Below are 22300 nucleotides of genomic sequence, written 5' to 3'. Positions count from 1 at the left end.
CAAATATTGTCCAGGCAGAAAATTCACAATGATGCTTTAAGTACATCAGCAATACTTCAGCATTCTGTTCGTCAATTTGTGCCTCCAGATAATATTTTTTTAAAGGTCCATGCGTTTTTGAATCTTGGCAATAGAGCAAGGTATCAAAACAACAGCCAAAATCAAAAAGTAAAGATCACTCAATAGTACTTTACTTTTTACAGAGAAGCCCAAACATTTGTCATCTTACCTGAGTGGCTCAAATACCAGACAGAGATGTTGTTTGTGGTAGAAATGCCTGAACAACCGTAGACAATGAAACTTGTCATCAGGATCTGCATCATTGAGCTTCTTCAAAAATTCCAGTTCTTTTAGGCCAGTTTTTTGCCTGAAAACAGAGAAATATGATTATAAAGGAAAACCAGTGAAATTCTAATACCTTTTTAAAAATCCAGACATTCACTAGTGTGGTTATAATTATCCAGAAATGAGAAGTGTCTTGTCACTACTTAACGCACCACGTCTTGAAAAAAAATCACAACAGTCTTTTGCTGTCAGAGTCGACACATTGGGTAAGCTTGTTTAATTCCCTGATCCTCATTGTGCCTTTGTATTCTGGTTAACCTTTTCCTCCTCCCTCCTGGTTGCATGTAAAGCTAAAATTAAGATTTCCTCCTGTGATATGACATTTTAGTTTCAAACAGCACTCGCTCGAGAAGTTTAGTTTTTTAAAGAAGTACTTAACCACATACATTATTACAAAAAGTTTTCAGCTTAAGACTTTTAAGAGTCAAGTACACACCCAAACTTAATGATACAACACACCAAACTGAAATAGCTTATCACCCCCCTCCTTTTTTAAAACTTTTCCAGATACCTATTCATATAACTCAAAATAACACAGTTATACACACAGCAAGTCAATTTTTAAAACCTCCAAGGTAAAACGCATGGAAAATATTTTTATTTAAGTTGTCTTTAACGGAAGAGAACATAATATACAACTGCAGAAATACAGCAGCAGTTACTTAATACAGCATTATAGGTAAGTCCTCACATAAAGTATGATCTATTAAACTGTGTTATTCTGAAAGATCTCAAAAAATTTTTTTTGCCAACAGAGAGTCCCATTCCTTTTCATATATCTTATATACATGTAAACATATAGACTATACAAAAATAAATAATGTACACAGGTCTTTTTGTAAGTTACAGGTGATCAGTTAGGATCCAACCCATACGTCTGACAAATCGATTTGGTCCATCAAAACAAAGTTTTTTTTACAGTCCACAACTCCCATCTCAATAATTTTAGGGCTGGGCTGGCCTCGTATTGCTACCACTGTTCCCTGCAGTTTTGCTAATGAGAAAGTGCTTGATGAAAATGCAAGTACCCTTCTCCCTGTGATAGCTGTAAAGAAGTGTGGATACATAGTCCTCAAGCGCTTCCCATTATCTGGCTCATATTAGCAGAAAAGGCAGGAAATCACAGCTGTAATCTGTTACTTCACTTGAAACAAAGGGAGATTCAAATCACAACATGAAAATCGTCCAACTGTTACATACACTGTATTATTATCAGTGAACAAAAACATTACTTACATAAGTTCATTGTTCCTGATGATTTTAACCGCTACTTCTTGGTTTGCTCTTGCCATGTCCCTGGCTCGCACTACGTTACTGAAGACTCCCTGACCAGTGTAACCATAGACATTGTAACGTTTATCTAGAACTTCACCTATATTAACACCTGAAGGATAAAATCAAGCAATTTAAAGTTAAGTGACATATATAATGAAATTTTAACACTCTGTAAATTTCAGAAGAAGAGGGTAATGGTATAATCACTTCATTTCATAACGTGCAATGTCTTCTATCACCTAGCTTTACGGAAATTATGGGGAACAAACTGATTCTGGAAGTCTGGAGTCTTTTTGTAAGCGAGGTTAAAACCTGCATCATCATTTCATCCAGTACATTACACAGTCAGTCAGGGCACGCGTGGTACATCTACACTAGAGTAACATTTCAGTACTTTTACATGAGGACCTTTTCCATTCAGCATCCTCATTCTAGCTGTCCCTGCCAATCAACAGATACAACTTACGGTAATAGCCTTCTGCATCAGTCCAGTTATCCCTGAGGTTGGGGTTTTCTTTGAAGTCTTTTCCAAACCCAGCAGCCCTTAGACGAGCACTCTGAAATAAACAGAAAAGTAACAGCTTTGCTTGTATGCTCTATGTTCTTCCTTGATGTTTACTTATCAACCCCCCTTTTTTCCTACTGAAACACTGTTCCTCTCCACAGCACAAACACACTTATCTTGTAGGAGAGAGAAACTACTGAACACAAAATGCTATTTACATACCAGTATCTATAGACTGACACAAGGGAAGATGATGAGGTCCAACCAACAGAACTATTATTAAACATTAATGGGCAAAGTTTCAGTTAGTACTCAGGAGGAATTTACACAAGTCATGTTAGAATGCACATTTTGGACCATCTGAAGAAGATTTTTTACTTTACAGTATGTTTGTAGTAAAGAAGTTTAGCAATTTGCAAGGAAAATGTAACTGTTTAGGCCTTGAATTTCTGTTCATTCAATGCCACTTCACAGATTTCATACTATTACACTTACAATCATAATATTACTAAAATTGCTATTGACATCTCTGAACAAATTTAGCAATAATTATCACAAATTAAAATCTGTAAAGTAATGAAAATCTTCAACTGAACAGCAGTTTCTGGAAGGGGGATTGCATACTTACAAGCCATATATATCTCTACTTGTAACTTTCAAATCTTTAAAATGACACATACACCCTTCACTATCCTTCAAGTATCTATCTTTTTCCAGGTCAAAGTGGTTTTGATTTATTTTATTATTATTACCAGTGTTACTAGAGTGCACCATGGCAGCCTTTTGTCACCAATGCTTCTGCCATAGCAAATAGGTTTTATCTGTCATCACCGAAAAATAACTAGAGAATTTCTAACTTGAGGAAAGTTGTTGTCTTGAGACTGTTGTCTCAAGTGTTGTACATCAGCAACGATGAGGTAGATTTACAAAGAATGGCAAGAAAAGTCTCAAAATTGGTCACTGGACTGCCCATATTCACAGGCCACTTCAGCACATTTAGAGAAAAACTGGTGGAATAGGGCAAAGTAAAACCAGGAAATGTATCTCTTAAAAAACAGCCCCAACCAAAACCAACCAACCAACAAACCCCACCAAACAAATCACCACATTACTCCAACACAGCATCATCAGCAAATTAAGATACCTTACAGACACTTTTTAATTAACCATACATGAATCTCTGAAAAAAAGTACCTATTTAGAACAGTGCAGCATGGTAATATTAACATAAAGCTTAACTTAGAAATAGGTTTATTACTGTTTGCCACTATAGGCCCTATCCAAACAGGTGAATTCCCCAATTGCTTACTCTGGCCAAACTCCCACTAATTTCAGCAGGTTTTCTTTCACTGAAATACTAATTAAGAGCTACTTTGCCTTGGCTGATCAAAAGATTCAGAACATATTATCCACTCAGTTACACATCCTCTTACAAATCAAAGTTCCCACAAACCTCAAGTGACAGTAATTCTCTAATAAAAAATGAAGCAAAAAAGTCATATATTTCATCTCCAAGAATTACCTACATCAAAGTATGCAGCGAACATATCATCTGATTCTGTGAACATATCAGGAGCTAGCAGCTTCTTCTGCGCTGAACCTTAAAAATGAAATCTAGATTACTCAACATGAAAAAGATGACAAACTCTGTTACCAGTATAATTCGTGACTTGGTATCTTTACAATATAATCTTAGGTCAGTATGTTGGCAAACAGGTGGCTCTACTAATGTTTCTAGCAAATACCATTTTACAGTCTAGAAATACAAAGCTCAAGATTGGTTAAGTTCTTCAAAGCACTCAAAAATTTGTATCTCCTTGAAAAATTAAGTACAATAGCTTTCAAATAATTCATGTAGTAGCAAAAGTAGTACATACTTATGTGATCCCTACAGATAATTACTATATCTATATAGTATATATTATAAATATACTCTCTCTATATATCTATTTATATATGTTTATGTATAAAAAGAAACCTAGAATGAATGTCTATGTATAAAAACCAATATAGACATGGTTTCAATATAAAGGTTCAGGCTTTTCTGCTGACAAAGTATTTTACTCAAAAACAAAGCTGTAAAGCCCAAAAGATGCGTCTTTGGAAAATGTTTTCTTCAACCCTGCCAAAAAGGACCTCACGCATAGCTTTTAGTCAAAGACAATGTTTACTCTTACATTTAAGAGAAACATTTTTAACGTGGGCAAGATAATCCCTTTCTCACCTTTTTATCATCTCTAAAGTTCCAAAGACATTTTACTTGGTTGATAAAAGCAGAGAAATATAGATTAAGTACATATTAGTGAAAACAAGTAAACTTCAAACTATCTCGTAACACACATTATGGTAGCATCCCCTCATGACCATGGTAAATCACAGGCACTCCCTCGAGGGTATTAAGCAATGGAGAAAAATAAATGGTTAATCTCAGGTGCTTCAGGTCTCAGGATGTATATAGCCAACCACATGCATACAAAATAACTAGACTGAAATCTTTCAACAGTATCAAAAACTCTCATCCATCACACTGACACAGTTGTTTCAAGGTATAGACCTGTCACCTGACACTATGGGGAGACAGGTTACACCATCATTTCACAGACAGACCCTTCCAGCAACTTCCTCAAATGTCTTTTTTAGTTCCAGTTACTCACACTTGCACTGGGCTACAATGAGTTATTAACTAGTTCTGTAGGAACTTACTATCCTGGCTCTGTATGAGGTCAGGATAGAAATAAAAAATAGCTTGTACAAAGAAAGACGATCCACTGCTTCCATCTGTTATAGCCACCTCCAACCCCGAATCTTACCCATACGTGAAAATTCCCAGATTTTAGAGTAACTGCTCTGTTTTCAAAACCAAACCTTTTTCATATCTTAAAAATATCTACCTAGTTAACAGCTATATTTTCATATGCTTTGGTGGACAAAATTATAAAGCAGTACATGCCTTGACAAAAAAGTAAAAAGACATACAAGAAGACTAAATCTAAATTTGCAGTATGCAAATCAAGAAAAAGTGCGTAAGGTAGTTCCTTTCTACCTCCATTGCAGGAGAACAATCTGAACACACACTGCTCAAGGGTAGACCAGTACAAACTACAGGGCAGTACACTGGTCCCAAAGAGATGCAGTTTTATTACTTCGAAAAGAAGCATCCACTAGAGGATAGCGTATTGAGCCCCCAGGGATACATTTAGTGCATGACATGAAATACAAACCAACCGTCCAACTATTTCCTGAGGGGTTGGGCAGCTTTCACAGCCCTTGTTAAACAGCATGCTGTTGCAATTAAACTGCAAAAAGAAACTGATGTAGGGAAAACAAGCTCAAAGTACGACCACACAGCAACTAGGCACACCTTTGACTACTTTAAGATGTAAAGTAATCCACTCTCAAAAGACAGTGAAAAAAAATAACCAACCCCCCTGATTTTCAGTATTACAAGCTGCACTGCAAGATGCTTTATGTTCCTTTTACCACAGCAGGCACAAGGCCGGTTTTGTATCAAGATGTATTTCATTTCAGTATTGCTGTGTAATAATATACAATGATCACGTGCAGGGAGGAAGAGGAGGAAATGTCCACTTCTCCAAGAAATTATGCCACCAAAATGGACTTACTAGCATTGACTCTCAAAAGCTTTAATCATTCTATAAATGACTACAGACCCACTTACACTTGTCCGACACCGTGGTTTTGACCAAAAAAAAGGGACAAAAGGGGCACAGTTCCCAACCCACCCCGAAGTAAAGACTAGGACTATATTAAGCTTCTACGAAAAGAACATGCATAAGTGAAAAGAAAAATTTGGAAGTTAAAAGGGTAATTCTTAATTATAAAGACAGACATCGTTATTTACTCTTCCAAATGTACAGCACACATTGTATTGTGTTAAGAGTTACCAGAAATACAAAGAACGTGTTCCATTTGCATTCTCCTCCTCCTTACAAGCAAGCTGTATTTTAATGTTGTCAGTATGTAATATTTGTGGAAATTCTCAAATTCTGTCCAAAAAGTCAATCTACTGCCAAGTCCTGAAGTATAGTAAGGAAACTAAGCAAAATGTCTGAGCTTTCATAACCTGCACTATACAGTGAGATTTCAGATTCTTACCGTTGTTCTGTTCAACTGTCATGAGGTTGTGCTTGGCTTTTACTGACGCCTCAAATGTGTCCACGTTTTCTCGTTCATACTCCTTAACATCAGCAGCTACTCTTTCTAGGATGTCATCTGGTGAGTTCGAGCGACTACGCGTACTGCTTTGAGGACTGCTTGGTTCAGATGGTACAGATATATTACTGTCTTCTGTCTGGCCTTTGTATTTCTAAAAAGAAATCTAATTATTAATCTTACCATCACAGCTTATCACAATTTAAACATTTTTACGCTTACCTTTTCAACAGTTTGTGCTAAACCTTAATCTTTGCTTTCATAATCATCTACACCTCTAAAAGCAATGGATTATTTGCAGAATGGGATAGACCTTCTGAAAATTATTCTACCACAACACACCACAGCCCAGAGCATAAAACAAGACTGAAAAATTCATGTGTCTCTATTTCCTTAAGAACTGATTTTTATTGAAGATTAACTATTTTGTTGTTCGTGACAAAATGTCAGTAGAGGTAAAATAAACCATTCTAACATGTGTTGAAGTCTTTAAGGACAAATTAATGATTTTACATCTTTCATCCTAGAATCTTTCCCATTTTTATTAGCGTTATGTTACAGAAAAGTAGTTTTCAGATTCAGGGGGTTTTATTTGAATTGGAAATCCTGTTTATTCATTCATTCTTGTTGAAAAATTTCAGATGCATTAAAAAAGTTCAAGACAACACCTGTACAAATTATTTTTTTTAAACTTTAAGTACTATGAAAGTATACAAATGTCATTTCCTCTCCCAAAACTTAAAAATCAAAATGAATAAATGCTGATACCACTCACTTATCAAGGTCGAACTATTCAATAATACAAACAGAGGTTTCCCATTGTTTTTGCTTCCTGCATGGACCAACAACAGGTGTAACCTGCCTTTAAAAATAATTTACTTTATATGGTTTTGCTCAGTCATAGTTCTGGAAGGATTTTACAATGGGCTTTGCATAGCAGTCAAATCATGAATGCTGTTTTTAGTGCTGCTTAAAATAAGCAGCACATTATAAACAGTGGTTTTATAACTAAATACTAAGTAAATAAGCCACAGCATTTTGCTTACTATGTTGTAGCTGTGAGCCAAATAAAAAAAAGATACCCGATTCATGCTGTAGAATTACATCCCCTTTTGCCACAGCTCCCTTTCAGGGGTCTCAATCACATTATTACCGTCATTACTATTACCTTCTTATCAGGAATACAAAGTTCATGGGAACTCACATGTGTAACTGAATATATCATCTATATTTATGAAGGGGGAACCCATGTTAGTGGCTTTACAAAGTTTTGGAAATGGAGAAGGATAAATTCTACTTGAAACAACTGACCATTTTGCTATATTGACAGAATGATATCAATGATACAGCTATGAAGAAAACCTACAGATTAAAATAACTGAAGAACTTTTTTTAACATCATAGGACTGTCAGAGAATGTCCAACTGTAGCACAAAAATGACTGACAGAAGAGCAGAAGAGCTGCTTCAGTTGTAAAAGCCATGTTGTTGCAATAGAAGTGTAAAGTTTAATGGAGACTAACATTTACAATAAATTAATTGGAAAAAATACAGTAGTAACTAACATAATGTAGTAACGAGCAAAGAGCCTTCCTTTATCACAACATTCTACACTAAAAACATAAAATTACTTTCTGTAGCCCACATGATAATATAACCAGGTACCTGAACAATTGCTTGCCGCTGTAATCTTCTTTGTCTTATCTCGGCTTCTTCATCCTCTTCTTCCAAATCAAAGTCTTCAAGACTATAAAAATACATTTATTTTATAATGTAACATCATAAACATAGAATTATCTACTGAATTTTACCAAATGTCATTCTTCTATGTAGAAAGCACACAATGTATTAAACAATAGCTGTTCAACTGACTCAGAAAGCAAAGGTGTATTAAAGCCCAGTGTGTGTATTTACATCTCCTTACAGAGAAAATTTATCTTCTGGTATCTCATTGGGACTTTGTGTATCTCATTTTTAACTGCAAACAATTAACAGTAACTGTTTTTAAAGAGAAAGAAAAAAACCTTGTTCATTTTCATTCCATCACTCTTCCTTAGTAATTATTTGGTTAAGAATGCATACGCTTGAGCAATTTCATTAAGTAGATATTTAGCAAATATAAAACTGATTTGCAGATAGCAATTAACCCTTTCAGCTATTACCATTTTTCCTCAAGGAATAAGCTTCAGGAAACAGACCAAATATTTTCACAAGGTATTGATCAAGTTGAATTTAGAAACTTAACACCGTATCATCCCCTCAGGTCTGCCCACTAGCCAACAGGTCTTGGTGTTTCTTGCATACTCTATTTTCAGATCATCCCAATAGTAATTTCACAAGATCACAAGTACTAAAACATGATTAAGGTTTTAGATGACAACCACTCAAAAAATATCAATTCATTCGCAGTATCAGTGGATCTGTATTTTCAGATAATCAGTGCAAGTTAGAAATTTATTCTTACTTTTCATCTGATGAAGACTCCTGTTCAGCTTTCATACCCTCAGAAAGACTACCTTTAAATTTGTCTTCTTTAGCTTTGCTTCTGCTCCTTCGTCTGTGGCCACCACGTGACCTGGACCTCCTTCGAAGGCGAGATCTACTTCTTCGGCCTCTATCCCTGGTAACAGTAAGAAGGGTTTGGATTTTGGTTTGGTTTGTTTTTTTGAAGAGAAGGAGAAAAATCTATTCATAAAACACCAAGGTACATAATGACTCCAAGTAATAAGACAAATAAATTCACGGAGAACAAAATTAATTCAACCATGCTAGCATATATAAATGTGGGCAAAAAAATGCATCACCTTTTTGCACAAAAAATAGCCATCTTTAATCTTTTAGTAGTATTTTACAAAATATATTAAAAAATGCAGTGTGTCTTTACCTCCTCCGAGGAGACCTACTCCGCCTTCTTGGAGATCGGCTGCGTCGAAGGGGTGAACGAGACCTCCTTCTAATGGGGGACCGAGACCTTCTTCTGGATGGAGACCATCTACTGGGGGGGCTAACATCTTTTGATCTTTCACGTCTAGATAAAATATCATCTCTGGTCCGCGTTCTTAAAACAGAGGAAGAGAATGGTGGTAAAATCAGGAGCAAGCTGAAAACAAAAATCCCAATTCCCTCTAAAGCTCACTTCAAAATCTTACTGCAAGTGAAAGGCCACTAGAGGGGCTTCTGAGGGAGGGATGGGTAAGTATGCTGCAGAGCTGGCTGCCCTTCTGCACCTCTCCCCCGTACGTACCCTGGGAAATATGTGCCTATACATAGGTCTAGTTGAGGACAACCCTGAAAAAAGAGCTTGTTAATTGCTAACACAATGCTAAGACAGGTTTTAAAACAAAACCTGTGCTTAGGCCTTACATAAATATTGACCTGTTTTTGTGTTTACCAGAAACTGTATTTTAACAATAAATAAAACCCAAAAACTAATTATTGAGAATTTTCTCAGCAACTTTACAATTCGGTATTGAAATTTAGGACCATGCTAATCCACAGCAACGACTTTAATGTCGATTTCAATTTGGGCACTAGAACTGGACAGCTTTAACATTTTGAATATTCTAATAAGGCAGCTGAAAACTAAAATTCTTAATTAACATGTAAACTAATCCTTCTAAAATTAAAAAACAAGTCTGACACTATATACTATTCAAAATTTGCTCATTCCTGTCTATACACATTCACAAGTACACAAGAAAAACTTTGATAGGACAACTACATTAAAAAGCTTAATCGCATTCCACGACAGCAAGTCTTCAACTGCAAACTGTAAAAGGACATAAGTTAAAAATATTTAACTACTATTCTAATGAGGCTGCCACAGAAACTCTTGGAAAATACTTCCACACCATGGTTTAAAGAAAACGTTGCCACTCTATTTCTCCCTCCTGCCCCACCCCCCCCCTTTTTTTTTTTTAAACCAAACTGGGCTAAGTTATTTCAGGTGGTGTATTTCATCAATGAACAAAACCTCTTGGGTCTGAAAGATTAATCCCACCCATTCTGTAATGTTTTTTTGTTTGTTTTGAGACTACTATATCAGGTTTAGTTACCTTAACTACGTATAATGACCAGGCATACAGAACTGATGCAATATACTAAAAGTGGGACAGAAGGAAACTTTATGCATATGCAGAAGTACTGGCAGTTTCTACAAAAAATTACTGTAGACTCAAATGCTGAAGCAGGCCGATGATCCCTCTAGTCCATCTAATTTACATTATGTTCTCATAAACAATCTTGCAAAAAGTCACAGGATGAACTGACAGTTCCAGGTTTCCTGGCTAACGAAGTGGTTGTACTGCCAAAACCCAATCAAACTACCTAAAAAAATTAAATCACTCCAGGAATCACAGGTATGAGATAATAAGTAGAAGCTGATTAAGAATGCCTAGTAACATCATATAACGAGTAAATTCAGTCAAAAGACCTGAGAAGAATCTTACATGATTAGAACTTGCATGCCTTAGAACACTAAGACAACAAACATGAGAAATAAAATTACTGGAAATTTTTTGCTAAAACTTCTAAAGCCCCTGAAATTATCTGGCAGCCTGAGTAATTACAGGTGTTAAAGCTCCAACACAGTGGAGGTAGTTCAGGATGTCCCACAAAGATTATTCCTGCTGATCTGCAAACACTTCTAGCAAAAAAGAAATTAGCAGTCCCCCATTCACATGCTGCTCACCACAGTGTTACAACATAAATTTGATAGCAAAATTCTAGACACAAGCACCACTTGAAATAGCATCTAAACAACTAATTCAAACTGGCTGCCATGCAAGCTGTCATCGGAAATGAAAACTGAAAGATACAAAATGCTATGGAAGAAAAGTCAAATAGTATGTCAAAGAAATATAGTGGTTGTGCCAATAAATTCCTGATTCACCAGAAAGCAGACAGATAAAACTGCTAGCATTTACAATACTTGCTTAACCTGGTTAACACCACTGGGGACACCCTCCAAAATATTACTTAGGAGCAGTACAGACAAATAAGCTGATAATGTGCCTGTAGAAGACACCCCATACCTGAAACCAGAGTAACCTTCAGCTGTACAGGCAGAGAGACTTTCACATTTATTAGGCACTTATTTACCAAGCTAGTCTTTGTGGTTCTAATCCACTGTTTTAAATTAATATTTCTTTGTTCTTAATTCTCAAGAGTGGGTGAAGCTAAACCCCGTAGTGAAAAGTTTTAAATTATTCATTATCCAGAAGTAATGCTGAACTCTTCTGCCGGTTGAGCTTCCTACATTTAATGAATTAACTTCCAAAAATGTATACACTTATATTGTTCTCTGCTTGGGAACTTAGCATCCAGGCTTTACAGCTTCAGAGTAATTATTAGTAATTATTGTCTCATGGTTTATATTAAATTTCAAGGTAACAGCTTTCATAGGCTAAAATGTCTCCTTTTAGAAAATCCCAGACTAAAAATAAATGAAAAATATTTCAGCCTTTTTCCTTTAAGTGTATGCAAAACATGGTAAGGATATATACAGACCAACAATGAAGCAACACTACTATATCCGTAGCAAATGAAAAATAAGTATTTTTAACAAAAAAAGTGACTGTGAGGAGGACATCTTGATAAAGATTTGCTTACATTCACACATATTGCCCATTATTAGGGTTGTTGGGGTTTTTTGTTGTTTGTTTTTTTTTTGTGGGGAAAAAGAGGTTAATTACCCACTTTTAGCCAACACCAATATGTAAGAGAGGAGGCAACTCTCAGTCCACAAAAATTCCTGAAAGCAACAGGACTAAGAAACAAAATAGAAGTCAGACTCTGAATCCAACCAAGTGACAAAAAGACAACTCTGAGCTAGAAAACTTGTTCCCAGTAATGGTGTGAGCAGCAGATAACTCAGCACTTTAACAACCAAAGCTGAATTTGCATGTTTAACAGCTGTGGGGAGTATTTTTTTAAAACCAAACACATACAAAGTACGATCCTAACACAATGCACAATCTGATTGTCTTTTTTAATAGCTATTTTCAGAATAAAATAAACACTGAGCTAGGAGACAGTTCATCCTGTAACACATTTTTGCGATGGTTCATGACATCTTTTAAGTTACCTGGGCGAAGACAGACGCCTCCTTTCCGATTCTCTTCTTTTCCTTTCGGCAGATCTACTCCTCACTCTTCTAACTGGAGAACGGGTTCGAGAGGGGGATTTACTCTGTTTAGATCTACGATCATTAAAGAGAGGGGATCTGCTTCTTCTTGACTTTTCTCGTTGTTTGGGAGACAAGCTTCTTCCTTTTGGGCTACGGCCAGGTCGTCTAGGGGACCTGTTTTCTTTCCCTGAAGAAGCATCTTTAGAAGGAGATTTAAGTGGCTTTTTTTCTTTGTCAGTCTCTGATCTCCTAGGTTTTCTATCTTTGGACCGTGATCTTCTATCTTTGGATTTGCTTCTTAGTTCTGTTGGGGATTTAGATTTTCTGCCACGATCTCTGCTTTTGTTTTCATTTACAACTGGAGACTTCCTGCGATCTCTTGACTTACTTTTATCATCAGCTTTATTTCTATCCTCTTGGGGAGATTTAGACTTTCTGTTTTTCTCCTGTGATCGCCTTTTAAGCATTGGAGACCTAGATTTCCTTGTCTGATCTTGAGACTTACTCCTCTTATAAGGGCTTTTGGATTTCCTCCTTTCTTTTGACTTGCTTCTAGTTGTCTTCTCTTTGATTCCATCAACTCCTACCTTGCCTTTCTTTTTGTCAGATCTGTGCCTAGTCCTTTCTTTTGATTCACTCTTACTTCCTTTCTTGGAACTAGTTTTGTTGTCCACAGGTTCCAATTTCCCCTTAGTGTTTGACTTCACTGTAGGTCTCGTTCCATTTCGCACCTTTTCATTAATCTCCCCCTCTTCTTCAGATCCTGACTCATAACCTTGTAATATTAATCCCATCCCAGACTGGACTTTTCCTTCCATTAACTCATTTTCAAGTTCAGCTTTTAATAATGCTCTTTGTTTCTCCAGGTCTTCCAGAGGAGCTAAAAAATCAATTTTAGTTCTTTTGGCTGGTCCATCTTCTTTGTCAGAGGTATCAGCTACCTCTTTCCATTTATGTTTCTTATGTTTGTGTCTGTGTTTATGTTTTTTGTCCTTATCTTCTTCTGAAGAATGTTTATGTTTCTTGTGTTTACTTCGGTGTTTGTGTTTCTTTTTTTTATGTCGGCTGTGCTTGTTCTGAGGTTGGTCTGCCTCTGATACTTCCCCATTTTCTTCATTTACACTTTTCTCAGATGCTTCAGCATCCTCAACCCTGCAAAAAATAAAAACTACACATCAGTACTATCAACTCACTGCAGTCCTTAATCTTGCATTGACAGCCTTTTTAATGATAAGATACTAACTGGTATCTAATTACCTACCTTTGGGAGAATTAAAAATGTACAACTAACGTAACCAAGTTATAACAGCAGATACACTTCCTCAGGAACAGACAGCTATGACCGCAAAAAGCAACACTACGGAAGGAAGATACAGTAAATGCACTAACAAAACAAAATGTGTGGATGAAATCAATGCTTGTGCTTTTAGATTTAATACTGACAATATCTGTTAATAGTACACAGCAGTGCTGCAATTTTATGCACCCTGTCAGTCCACCATCTACCTTATTTACTGCCCCATTCCAATGCCTAACCCAAGTTAAGCCTTTTTAAAGTATTTTCAAATGGCAGAACACAGCTGACTCCAAACAAAACCTATTTCAAGGGATGATGCTGATCACCCAATGAAACCGTCTTGCAAAATCTCACAGAGTCAACCGATTCTCTTAACTGCAATTTCTTTCTGTAAGTATATATATCTGTTAGAAAAATCAAGAACTCTTGTTATCATGTGTTTATTATTTATGCAATACAGGGAACACTTGATAAATTAAAGAAGCCTAATTTAAAAAAAACATTCTGTTAGTATACAGCAGACTACCACTTTTTTCTTGGGAAGCTGATAATCTTCAGACCTGTAAAGTGGCAATGGCTGAAAAAGCAGAAAATAAGTCTACAGCAAAATAATAATTTAGTGTTCCTTCTAAAGAAAAAACCAAACCCACTCCCATTAGCTAGTCACAGCAACAAGCAATTTAAATAGTATACTTCAAAAATGATAAAATTCAGTCTTGATGTTAATGCATTCACTTACATTATCTTCCTCAGATGCTAAAACTGGCTTACCAATAGGGGTTTTTTTATGGTGTTTAGCAAACACCTCCTGATCTCCTTCAGAACATCAATTAAGTTACTGCCTGTGGCAAGATGGACATTTGCTTTTTGAAATCTGTCACCCAATATCATAGGTGTCAAGAGTTCACCTTTCTACTAACTCATCCCATCTAAACTACAGTTTTGAAATGTACTAGTTTAACATTTTAATAACTTAAATGTAGCTCTTTCTGTATTCCAAGCTTCATTCAGAAGAATGAGAAAATTAATTGAAAAGAAATTCTCTAAACATGACAGTCGGGGGGGTGGGGGTGGGGCAGAGGGGATGTACACAGAAATGTAGAGTAACTTTTGAACTCTACTAGTTTCATACGACTGTTGTTTCTGAAGAATAATATGATCAATGATCCAATAGAATAAATGTATCAGAGGTACTCTAAGCCAGGCCTAAAGGATGGCACTTCACTATAAATCAGATTAGTGTCTTCCTAATTAAGGACAGGATCTTCAAAGAGTGTACAGTTACTGACTCTCTCATGCTTCAGTTAATGCAAATTCTAGTACTAGTAAATAATCCAGGCTTTTCTGCAACATAGACTAAAATTATTTCCTAATACTATTAACACTACAGTGGTCTGAAATGTGAAATTCCCTAAGGGAACAGACTGATTTAAAAATATGCAACATTCAGAGACCTAGCTCAGAATGCTGTATGCTTTTTCTTTTACATCTTTTACTTCTGCTTACTCAAAGCATACAGAAAGAAGAGTGTTTTTCTTAATTACTTCCTCCTGACACTCCACACCATTATGACAACAGAATGTCAGAAAGAAAGAGGACAAACATAGAGCTTGCTCTATGCTGCAATTTGCATAAAAAGACATGAAAAAAAGGAAAAAATATTAAATGTGTAACTTTTTAAACTTGGACTTGCAATCCAGAGCAAGTATGTCAGTGACATAAGTTGACTAAAGAGCAGTGAAATATCACAAGGAGAATTTTTAAGGGAACTATGCATCTTTCAAGGTTTTAGTCTCATACAGAATACTGCATATGTCCCCAATTAACACATTAATGGTACTTCAACACATTATAAAAATATTACAGAACAACAAAAATCACATCCATTCAAGCTGCTCCAGATAAGTCTTCCTTCTCTTAATAGTAGTAAGAGGCACTGAAATCTATAGGCAAGTTATCTTGTTATCGTATGTGTTTTAATGTTATGTAATAACCTCACCTTACACTCCATAAAAGCAGGCTGATAGCAGAGGCACCAGATGAGAAACATCACCGCAGTTGCATCTCAGACCACTACAGACCACTACCACAACTGCCAGCTTTCTTTGCATCCGTGCCTCAGCTAGAAAATTGCTATTAACTTCATTAATATCCATGACATATTTCAGAGTTTCTTCATGCACAGGATTCTGTTTATTTCAGCTAATTCCATCAAAACATGGATAAACTTTTACTTCATTTAAATGCTTCAGAATTGTAATGACAGGGATGAGAAACCTTTCAAGAAGATTGCAGGTGATGAAGCAGATACCCATCTACACGTTTAGGTGCTTTCAATAGAGAGAACTGTGACATGATCTTGTTATAGCTTTTTTGTTCTCCCCTCCTTATTTTTGAATTCAAGAAGAATGATAGGAAGTTCATGAAGGTTTGCAAAAAGATTTCACCTGTCTTTTTCTACATTCAGGCTTCCTATCATCAGTTTTTACCTTATCACCCTCAGTTACATTTCTTTATACAGTACTGAGCTCTCTTTTCCATGGGCTGATGTGTTTCACATAGTTCACATGTACATCCACTGACTGCTTCTCCTCATCCGTTTTCTATTCCCAGGAGTAACAAACAGAACCCAGAGCCTCAAGTCGCACCTTTTTAAGGTGGAAAAAATACAGGAAGCCGTTCATACGGGTAAAACACAGGGAAGAGGAGCGGCAGGTAAGCATTAGGCTGTCAACACTGGGCAAAAGTTACAGGGAGGAAAGCGCCCGCCAGCCCCAGCACCTCAGCCAGCCCCCCCGGCTCACGGCGCTCAGCGGGCCGCCCGCAAAGCGCTCCCCGCAGCCCCGGGCCGGCGGGGAGGCGGCAGCTCGGTCTTCGCTTCCCAACGGGAGCCGGGAGTTGCCAGTCACTTCGAGGGCTGGAAGGAGGGGCTGGCGGCAACAAATCGCTTTCTGCTTCCACCAGTGCAGGCAGTTTTTATACCGCGAGAGAGCCCGGGACTCGGGGGAGGTGGGCTCGCCGCAGGGCGGGAGCGGCTCGGCGGAGGGGCAACCCCGCGGCACCCGCCGCTCGCCCGGGGAGGCCTCGCCCGGACAGGGCCCCGCGGCGGGGCGGGACCAGACCCCGGCCCGGCCTCGCCCCGGGGATGCCCGAGCTCTGCGCGCCGCCGGGCCGCCGCCCGGCCCGGGAGGGCAGCGGCCTCGCAGCCACGCGGAGGATGAGGGACCCCCCCACCCCTCCCCCCGCCGCGGCAAACCCGCCTCCCGGGGCGGCGGAGCGGGGAGGGCCGCGCCGGGCCGGAGCCCCCCCGAGGCGGGAAGGCGCACGCGGAACTGAGGACACGCGCCCGCAGGTCCCGGCTCCGCTTCCCCTCCCCCCGCCCCCAGCGGGCCGGCTCGCGCTCTCCCGGCCTCCCCACCCCCACCCCCCCGCCACGGGCCTTCCCGGCTCCCACGTCCCGGCCCCGCCGGGCAGCCTCGCGGCGGGGCGAGCGGCTCCTATAGCAACCCCTGTCCCCCGGAGCGGCCGCCTTCCCCCGCCTCCCTCCCCCTCGCTCGCCACCTCCACCCGGGCCGCTTCCCGCCCTCTCCCCTTCCCCTCGCCCGTGCTTCTCCCCCCGCCTCCCTCCTCCCCGGGGCGCCATCGCGAGGAGCCTCCTAGCTGATCTCTTACTCGGGCGCTCGCAGCTCGGGCTCCGCCGCGGCGGCCATTTTGAACTTCCAAACTCCTTCGCTGCCGCTGGGGAGACGCGGGGCCGGGGCGCACGCGCGCGGAGGCGCCGGGGGGGGGGGGGGGGGGCGGGCTGAAGCAGGGGGGGGGCAGCCGGGCGCCGGAAGTGAACCGCGTCCCGGGCTGGGAGCGGGCCGGAAGCCCCGCCCCCTCCTCGCTCGGCGGCGGCTGAGGGGAGGCGGCGACTTGTAAGCGGCGGGAGCGGCCTGGTGGGCGGCACGGCCGGCGCTCCCGCTGTCGGCTGCGGGGGGGTGAAGGGAAGGTGGAGCGAAGGTCGGGAGGGCTTTGGAGGATGCGCGGTCCCGACGCCCGTGTTCGTAGCGGCGCCTCCTCATCTCCCGGAGTGGCTGGGCCGCGGCTCCGGGCGTCTCCTCAGGGAACCTGACGGGGACCTGACGGGGACGAGGGTGCCGCTTCCAGCCCTTCGAGTGCGAAGCGGGGTAGGCGACGGGCGGGTGCTGCCGGACGTTTCGGTACGGGCTCTCCAGAGGTTCAGCGCAGTTTGCTTTTCCAGACCCCGTCTGACTGTACCGAGCTGCGCGGAGCGGTTGGCGGGCCTTCAGCGGCGCGGTGCTGGGCTGTGTTTGGGGTGCGCTTGTAAACGGCGGTTGGGCCAGAGGCCTCCGGGCGTTAGCGGGGCGGTTTTCTCCTTAATTTAAGATTAATACAGCCCGTCTCTTAGCAGGAGCCGTTACAAACTTCATACAAAAACGCTGTAATATTATTAATCTCTAGTTCATATTTAATTTCAACAAGGGGTTTGAGTAGTCATTTATGGCATCATTTTTCTCACAGCAAAACCCTCACTTCTTTCAGTCTTAAAATCCCTAGGACTGGAATATGAATCTGGATTTCTTTGTGGCCTAGAGTTTTGATAAATGACGCTTGAAATCATAAAGTGGGTTTTAACTGTTTTATTGTCTCTTGTAGATTTGCCAACGAGCAACTACAGAAAATGAATGAATTTAAATACAAATACCAATGTGCTCTGTCAATGAACCTGCGTTGCCCTGAGGAAATCACAACATCCCAGTTGTATGGAGTTCAGATGGCCAGGCTGGTGGAAATGTTTTTGGTGGAGGTATACAGGTGCAAGCTGTGCCAGTTCACAAGCAGCATCAAAAGCAAGATTAGGACACACCTGGCTTATACGTATGAAACAGATACGGCACATCAGATTTCAGGCTGTCCTGAAATGGGCTGAGACAAAAATTATTTGTGTAGCATAGGAGATGAAGCTAATCAAGAAAATAAAGAAAACTAAGACAGTCTTGTAAAAAACGTCTGTCATATTTTGAAGCATCTGAAACACAGGTAATGAGTCCTGACTGTTGTGACGTGAGCCCAAGCAGTCAGAGCAATAATCCTTATGTCTCTCAGTCCTGTGAAGTGAACAACTTGTTTGGAGAAGCAGCAACTCATTTGCAGCTTGAGGATCCCTGTTCTGCAGTGCTCACTTCTCTTTCATATTCCAGGAGCAGAGATGAAGAACACCTATCTGTGCATCTTTGCCTCTGTCGTGTTTCCAGTGTTAGAACTTGGACCTTAGCTAGGAAGATAAAAACCCTAAGAAAGCTAGATGGGACAGTAAAGGGCTAGCTCATCCTGTGAAAGATGCTTGTGCCTTAAAGCTGGGTTCAGAGAGAAAGCAGCATTCCTGCAACGCTTGTAATGTAGCACTGCAGTCAAAAGATGCTCATAAAATCCATGAAAAGGGTCATGATGTGGATTGTGGCTTTAAATGTGTTTACTGTTGCATGACTGAGTGGGACTTAATCGGAAATTATTTAAAACCACAGAAGTGGATAAAAGAAACCTACCAGTACCTCATCTGTGAAAGTCTTTTTATGTCACAAAGTGCCTGGGAAGTGCACAGAAACAGCCATCGGAGGAAACATCATCTCTTTTTGTGGACAATATATTCATCATCCCTTGAAAATGAGTGGATAAGAAATCTTCATGTAGCTTGTCATTCTCAGGATATATTTGAATGTCCACACAGTGATTTTACCAGTAAGTCAAATTTTATTCTTTTGTTCTCGTGCAGGTGCCTCGGCTATGAACTTTTCTGTGCGCATAGCTTTATTTGGTCAGTGCAGAATTTATTAGTGCGTTCTAGTGTGACTTGTAAATGCTATCATGAGAAGCTACAGTAAAACATCTTCATGCTACTTTAAACACAGAAAACACAATAATTGCAAAAATTCTAAAGGTCGTGTAAATGTTCACTTCTTGATGATGTTCCTTCATTCTGCAAAATCCCGTCTCATATTGTGGACTCTGAATACTTCTAGGAGTAGTTGACATCGTATTCCAATAATTTCAAAATTATTAGCTTTTTAATGGCTTTGTAACGTTAGTGTAACGGTACTTCTATAAAGGTTAATGCTTGTTATCTCTTTAAGTTTTGTGACACTACTAATAGCTAAATATTCTCTCCATTTATAAATGGAGGATGTTGGCAGAGTGACATGATCTCTGCCTCTTAAATCACAAAAGCACATAATTCCAGTGTTCTAATGCTGTTCTCATTTGTATTGACTACAAAAGTTGCTTTTGTACCAATTGTAATTTATGTAAGTAAGCAGGGAAAAATGTACAAATGTTTCTGTCACTAATGGCAAGTGTTTTGGCCCAATAAAGCCATGCATTTAGTGCTTACCTTCAAGTCTGTAGGTAGAATCTTGAAAGATTTGTGTGCAAAGTAGTCTGGTCATTTTTGTTTCACTATTAGGTGTTGCAGGTGATTGCAGTGATTGATTTTACCAAGATTTCAATGGCTGCTGCTGCTAATAATATAGAGCAAATCCTTGCTGTCTGGGTTGAACTACTGGTTTGGTTCTGATTGCTCAATAGGGCCAGGTAATTATCAAAACCAGGTGATTTATGTGAAATAAGATGATGGCTTATAGGAGTGGTCTGTAGTTTGAGGGGGTGGTCAGGTGAGAAAACAGGCAACGTTAGAAACATTGTGGAATAGCAGGGCTTCCTGTGATTGTAGCCAGGCTGGGCATTGTGTCTGTTGCCGTGTAGGTTTTGAAGAGTTTAGATTAGATTGTGTTGTGCAGTCTAATTTTGAAGTAGTCTTTGTTTTTGGGATAGGATGGGTTGTTCTGAGGTTTTACTGTTTGAAAGGGCAAGAGAGAATTTTCATAGAAAGTTATTGCAGAATTTTTGCGTGGAAAAGTAACTAAAAAAGGCGTCCTCTTTAGAACTAAAAGCAAAGTGAGTATCTTGGTTCATAGCAACGTCCAGTGTCTCCCCCTAATTGTACATGACTGTAAGCCAACAACAAGGCTGCAGTCTGGTCTAACTTTTTCTCGAAGAGGTTGGGAAGGAGAGCACGTAGGAAGCTGAAATTCAGTACTTCAAAACAGACATGACTACAACAGTGAAAAGATTTATTGGTGCTTTTACAAACAATGTTTTCTTAAGTGAAAGGTGAAGTGGTTTTGTATTGACAAATTATAAATTGTCTCTTAAGTGAGTCATTTCCTTCTGGGGGGTGTGTGTGTGCGCGCATGTAAAAAATAAAATATCTCCCTTTCCTTCATGTTTGGGAGCAATGAATTTTGAAGATTATAACTTACCACTTACTGTTGTGTTAACATAGGCAGAAAGCTTACTTAATTTTAACTTTCTGTTGAAAAATTTAGTAGGTTAAATACTTACAACTTGTTAAGCTATTGGTAGTATTAGAGAATTGTAAATATTTTACGTTTATTTTGAATATTGTTTGCATTTTTGTGATAAACGTGAGCAGAGGAAGCCTTTCTAAATATCTATTTAACATTAAAAATATTTAATTTCTATACATTTTTGAGGTGGAGAAGAAACATTAAATTGTGAGAAGCTTGCTAGTATTTTTCAGATGTTTCACTCCATTAAATGAAGTTTTATTGTAACATTACAAAGAACTGTCTGCCAATTTGTTAGGCTTGCGAAGCTGATTCAATAAGTATTGGAGCCTTCCTGCTTGCGGTGGGGATAGTTTGTGAAGTAAGTTTTAATTGTATCTTCTTATCACCAAGTGTGTGTTTAACTTGGCGTCAAGGTTTAGCTGTAATTGCTAACGGTATTTGCTACAGTATACTTGTTAATAGCTTCTAACATACATGAAAGCCTAACTGGTTGGGGTTGGCAGAAAAAGATGTACAAATTGCTGAAATACTTTAGTGGAGTATACTGAATTTTCTTCTTAATTTCTTATTTAGGACAAAGTTATCAATTTTTCATGCTGAGAGATTCTTTAAGGTGATTAGGCAATGTTATTTGTTCATCACTTGTCTAAATTAAGAGTTGTCAATATTTGTAGAGGCTGTATGGTGATAGTTTACCATCTGCATCAGGGATAAAGGGTCAAAAGACCTGAAAGACCAATTGTGCTACCTGTCATGATTTTTGGTCTTTGAATCTTAAAACTTAGAGTCCAGAAGTTGCCACAAAGTTAAGTGATTTAATATTAAAACCTTTACCAAAAGGGGTTAGTGATCTTGATTACATTTCCCATTAAACAGTGATCCTCTATGCAAAACCCACAACCTCCAACCAGTACATTCTCCAAACCAAATTTAGACTGTAAGCAGATGTTTAGAAGAAAATGGACAAGTAAAGTATATTGTATCTTGCCACTAAAAACAATCCTTTGAAGCTTGGGTATTTCAATGCTTCCTAAGTATCTGTTCCTTCAGTATTTTTCATATGCTCCATAATTCACATCGAAATAACTCCACTGCAAACATATATTTTTGAAATATATGTTTTGCTAACTCATTTTAAATTGTGGCTTGAAAATTTCGAGAACTGCTTGTTACCCTGTTTCTTTTTTTTTTTTTTCTGTTTTGACACTG

General features: G+C 39.2%; 1 protein-coding gene and 1 long non-coding RNA gene across 9 annotated transcripts in view; one reads left to right on the top strand and one right to left on the bottom strand.

Moving 5' to 3' along the window:
• Nucleotides 1–17917, bottom strand: part of PRP4K (pre-mRNA processing factor kinase PRP4K) — a 26069-nt gene extending 8152 nt beyond the window's left edge. For all 6 annotated transcript variants that reach the window (XR_013926887.1, XR_013926888.1, XR_013926889.1 and 3 more), the window contains exons 1-10: nucleotides 17394–17917; nucleotides 12383–13576; nucleotides 9182–9355; nucleotides 8762–8917; nucleotides 7963–8044; nucleotides 6242–6452; nucleotides 3652–3725; nucleotides 2087–2177; nucleotides 1582–1729; nucleotides 230–367 (exon numbers count right to left, since the gene is read on the bottom strand). Coding sequence is in view for 1 of the 6 variants with exons in the window: in XM_080379912.1 (XP_080236038.1) it covers nucleotides 230–367; nucleotides 1582–1729; nucleotides 2087–2177; nucleotides 3652–3725; nucleotides 6242–6452; nucleotides 7963–8044; nucleotides 8762–8917; nucleotides 9182–9355; nucleotides 12383–13576; nucleotides 17394–17785 (2660 nt within the window). In the remaining 5 variants the exon portion in view is untranslated. The remainder of the gene's footprint in view (nucleotides 1–229; nucleotides 368–1581; nucleotides 1730–2086; nucleotides 2178–3651; nucleotides 3726–6241; nucleotides 6453–7962; nucleotides 8045–8761; nucleotides 8918–9181; nucleotides 9356–12382; nucleotides 13577–17393) is intronic.
• LOC308060802 overlaps nucleotides 17789–22300 on the top strand; it is an 18634-nt gene continuing 14122 nt past the window's right edge. For all 3 annotated transcript variants that reach the window (XR_013926892.1, XR_013926893.1, XR_013926894.1), the window contains exons 1-2: nucleotides 17789–17923; nucleotides 18381–19463. This is a non-coding gene — a long non-coding RNA (uncharacterized lncRNA). The remainder of the gene's footprint in view (nucleotides 17924–18380; nucleotides 19464–22300) is intronic.

The sequence above is a fragment of the Falco punctatus genome (genome assembly GCF_963210335.1).
Source record: "Falco punctatus genome assembly, chromosome: 3".
NCBI lineage: Eukaryota > Metazoa > Chordata > Aves > Falconiformes > Falconidae > Falco > Falco punctatus.
The sequence above is the reverse complement of the archived record's forward strand: the minus strand, read 5'-3'. Positions and strand labels throughout refer to the sequence as shown.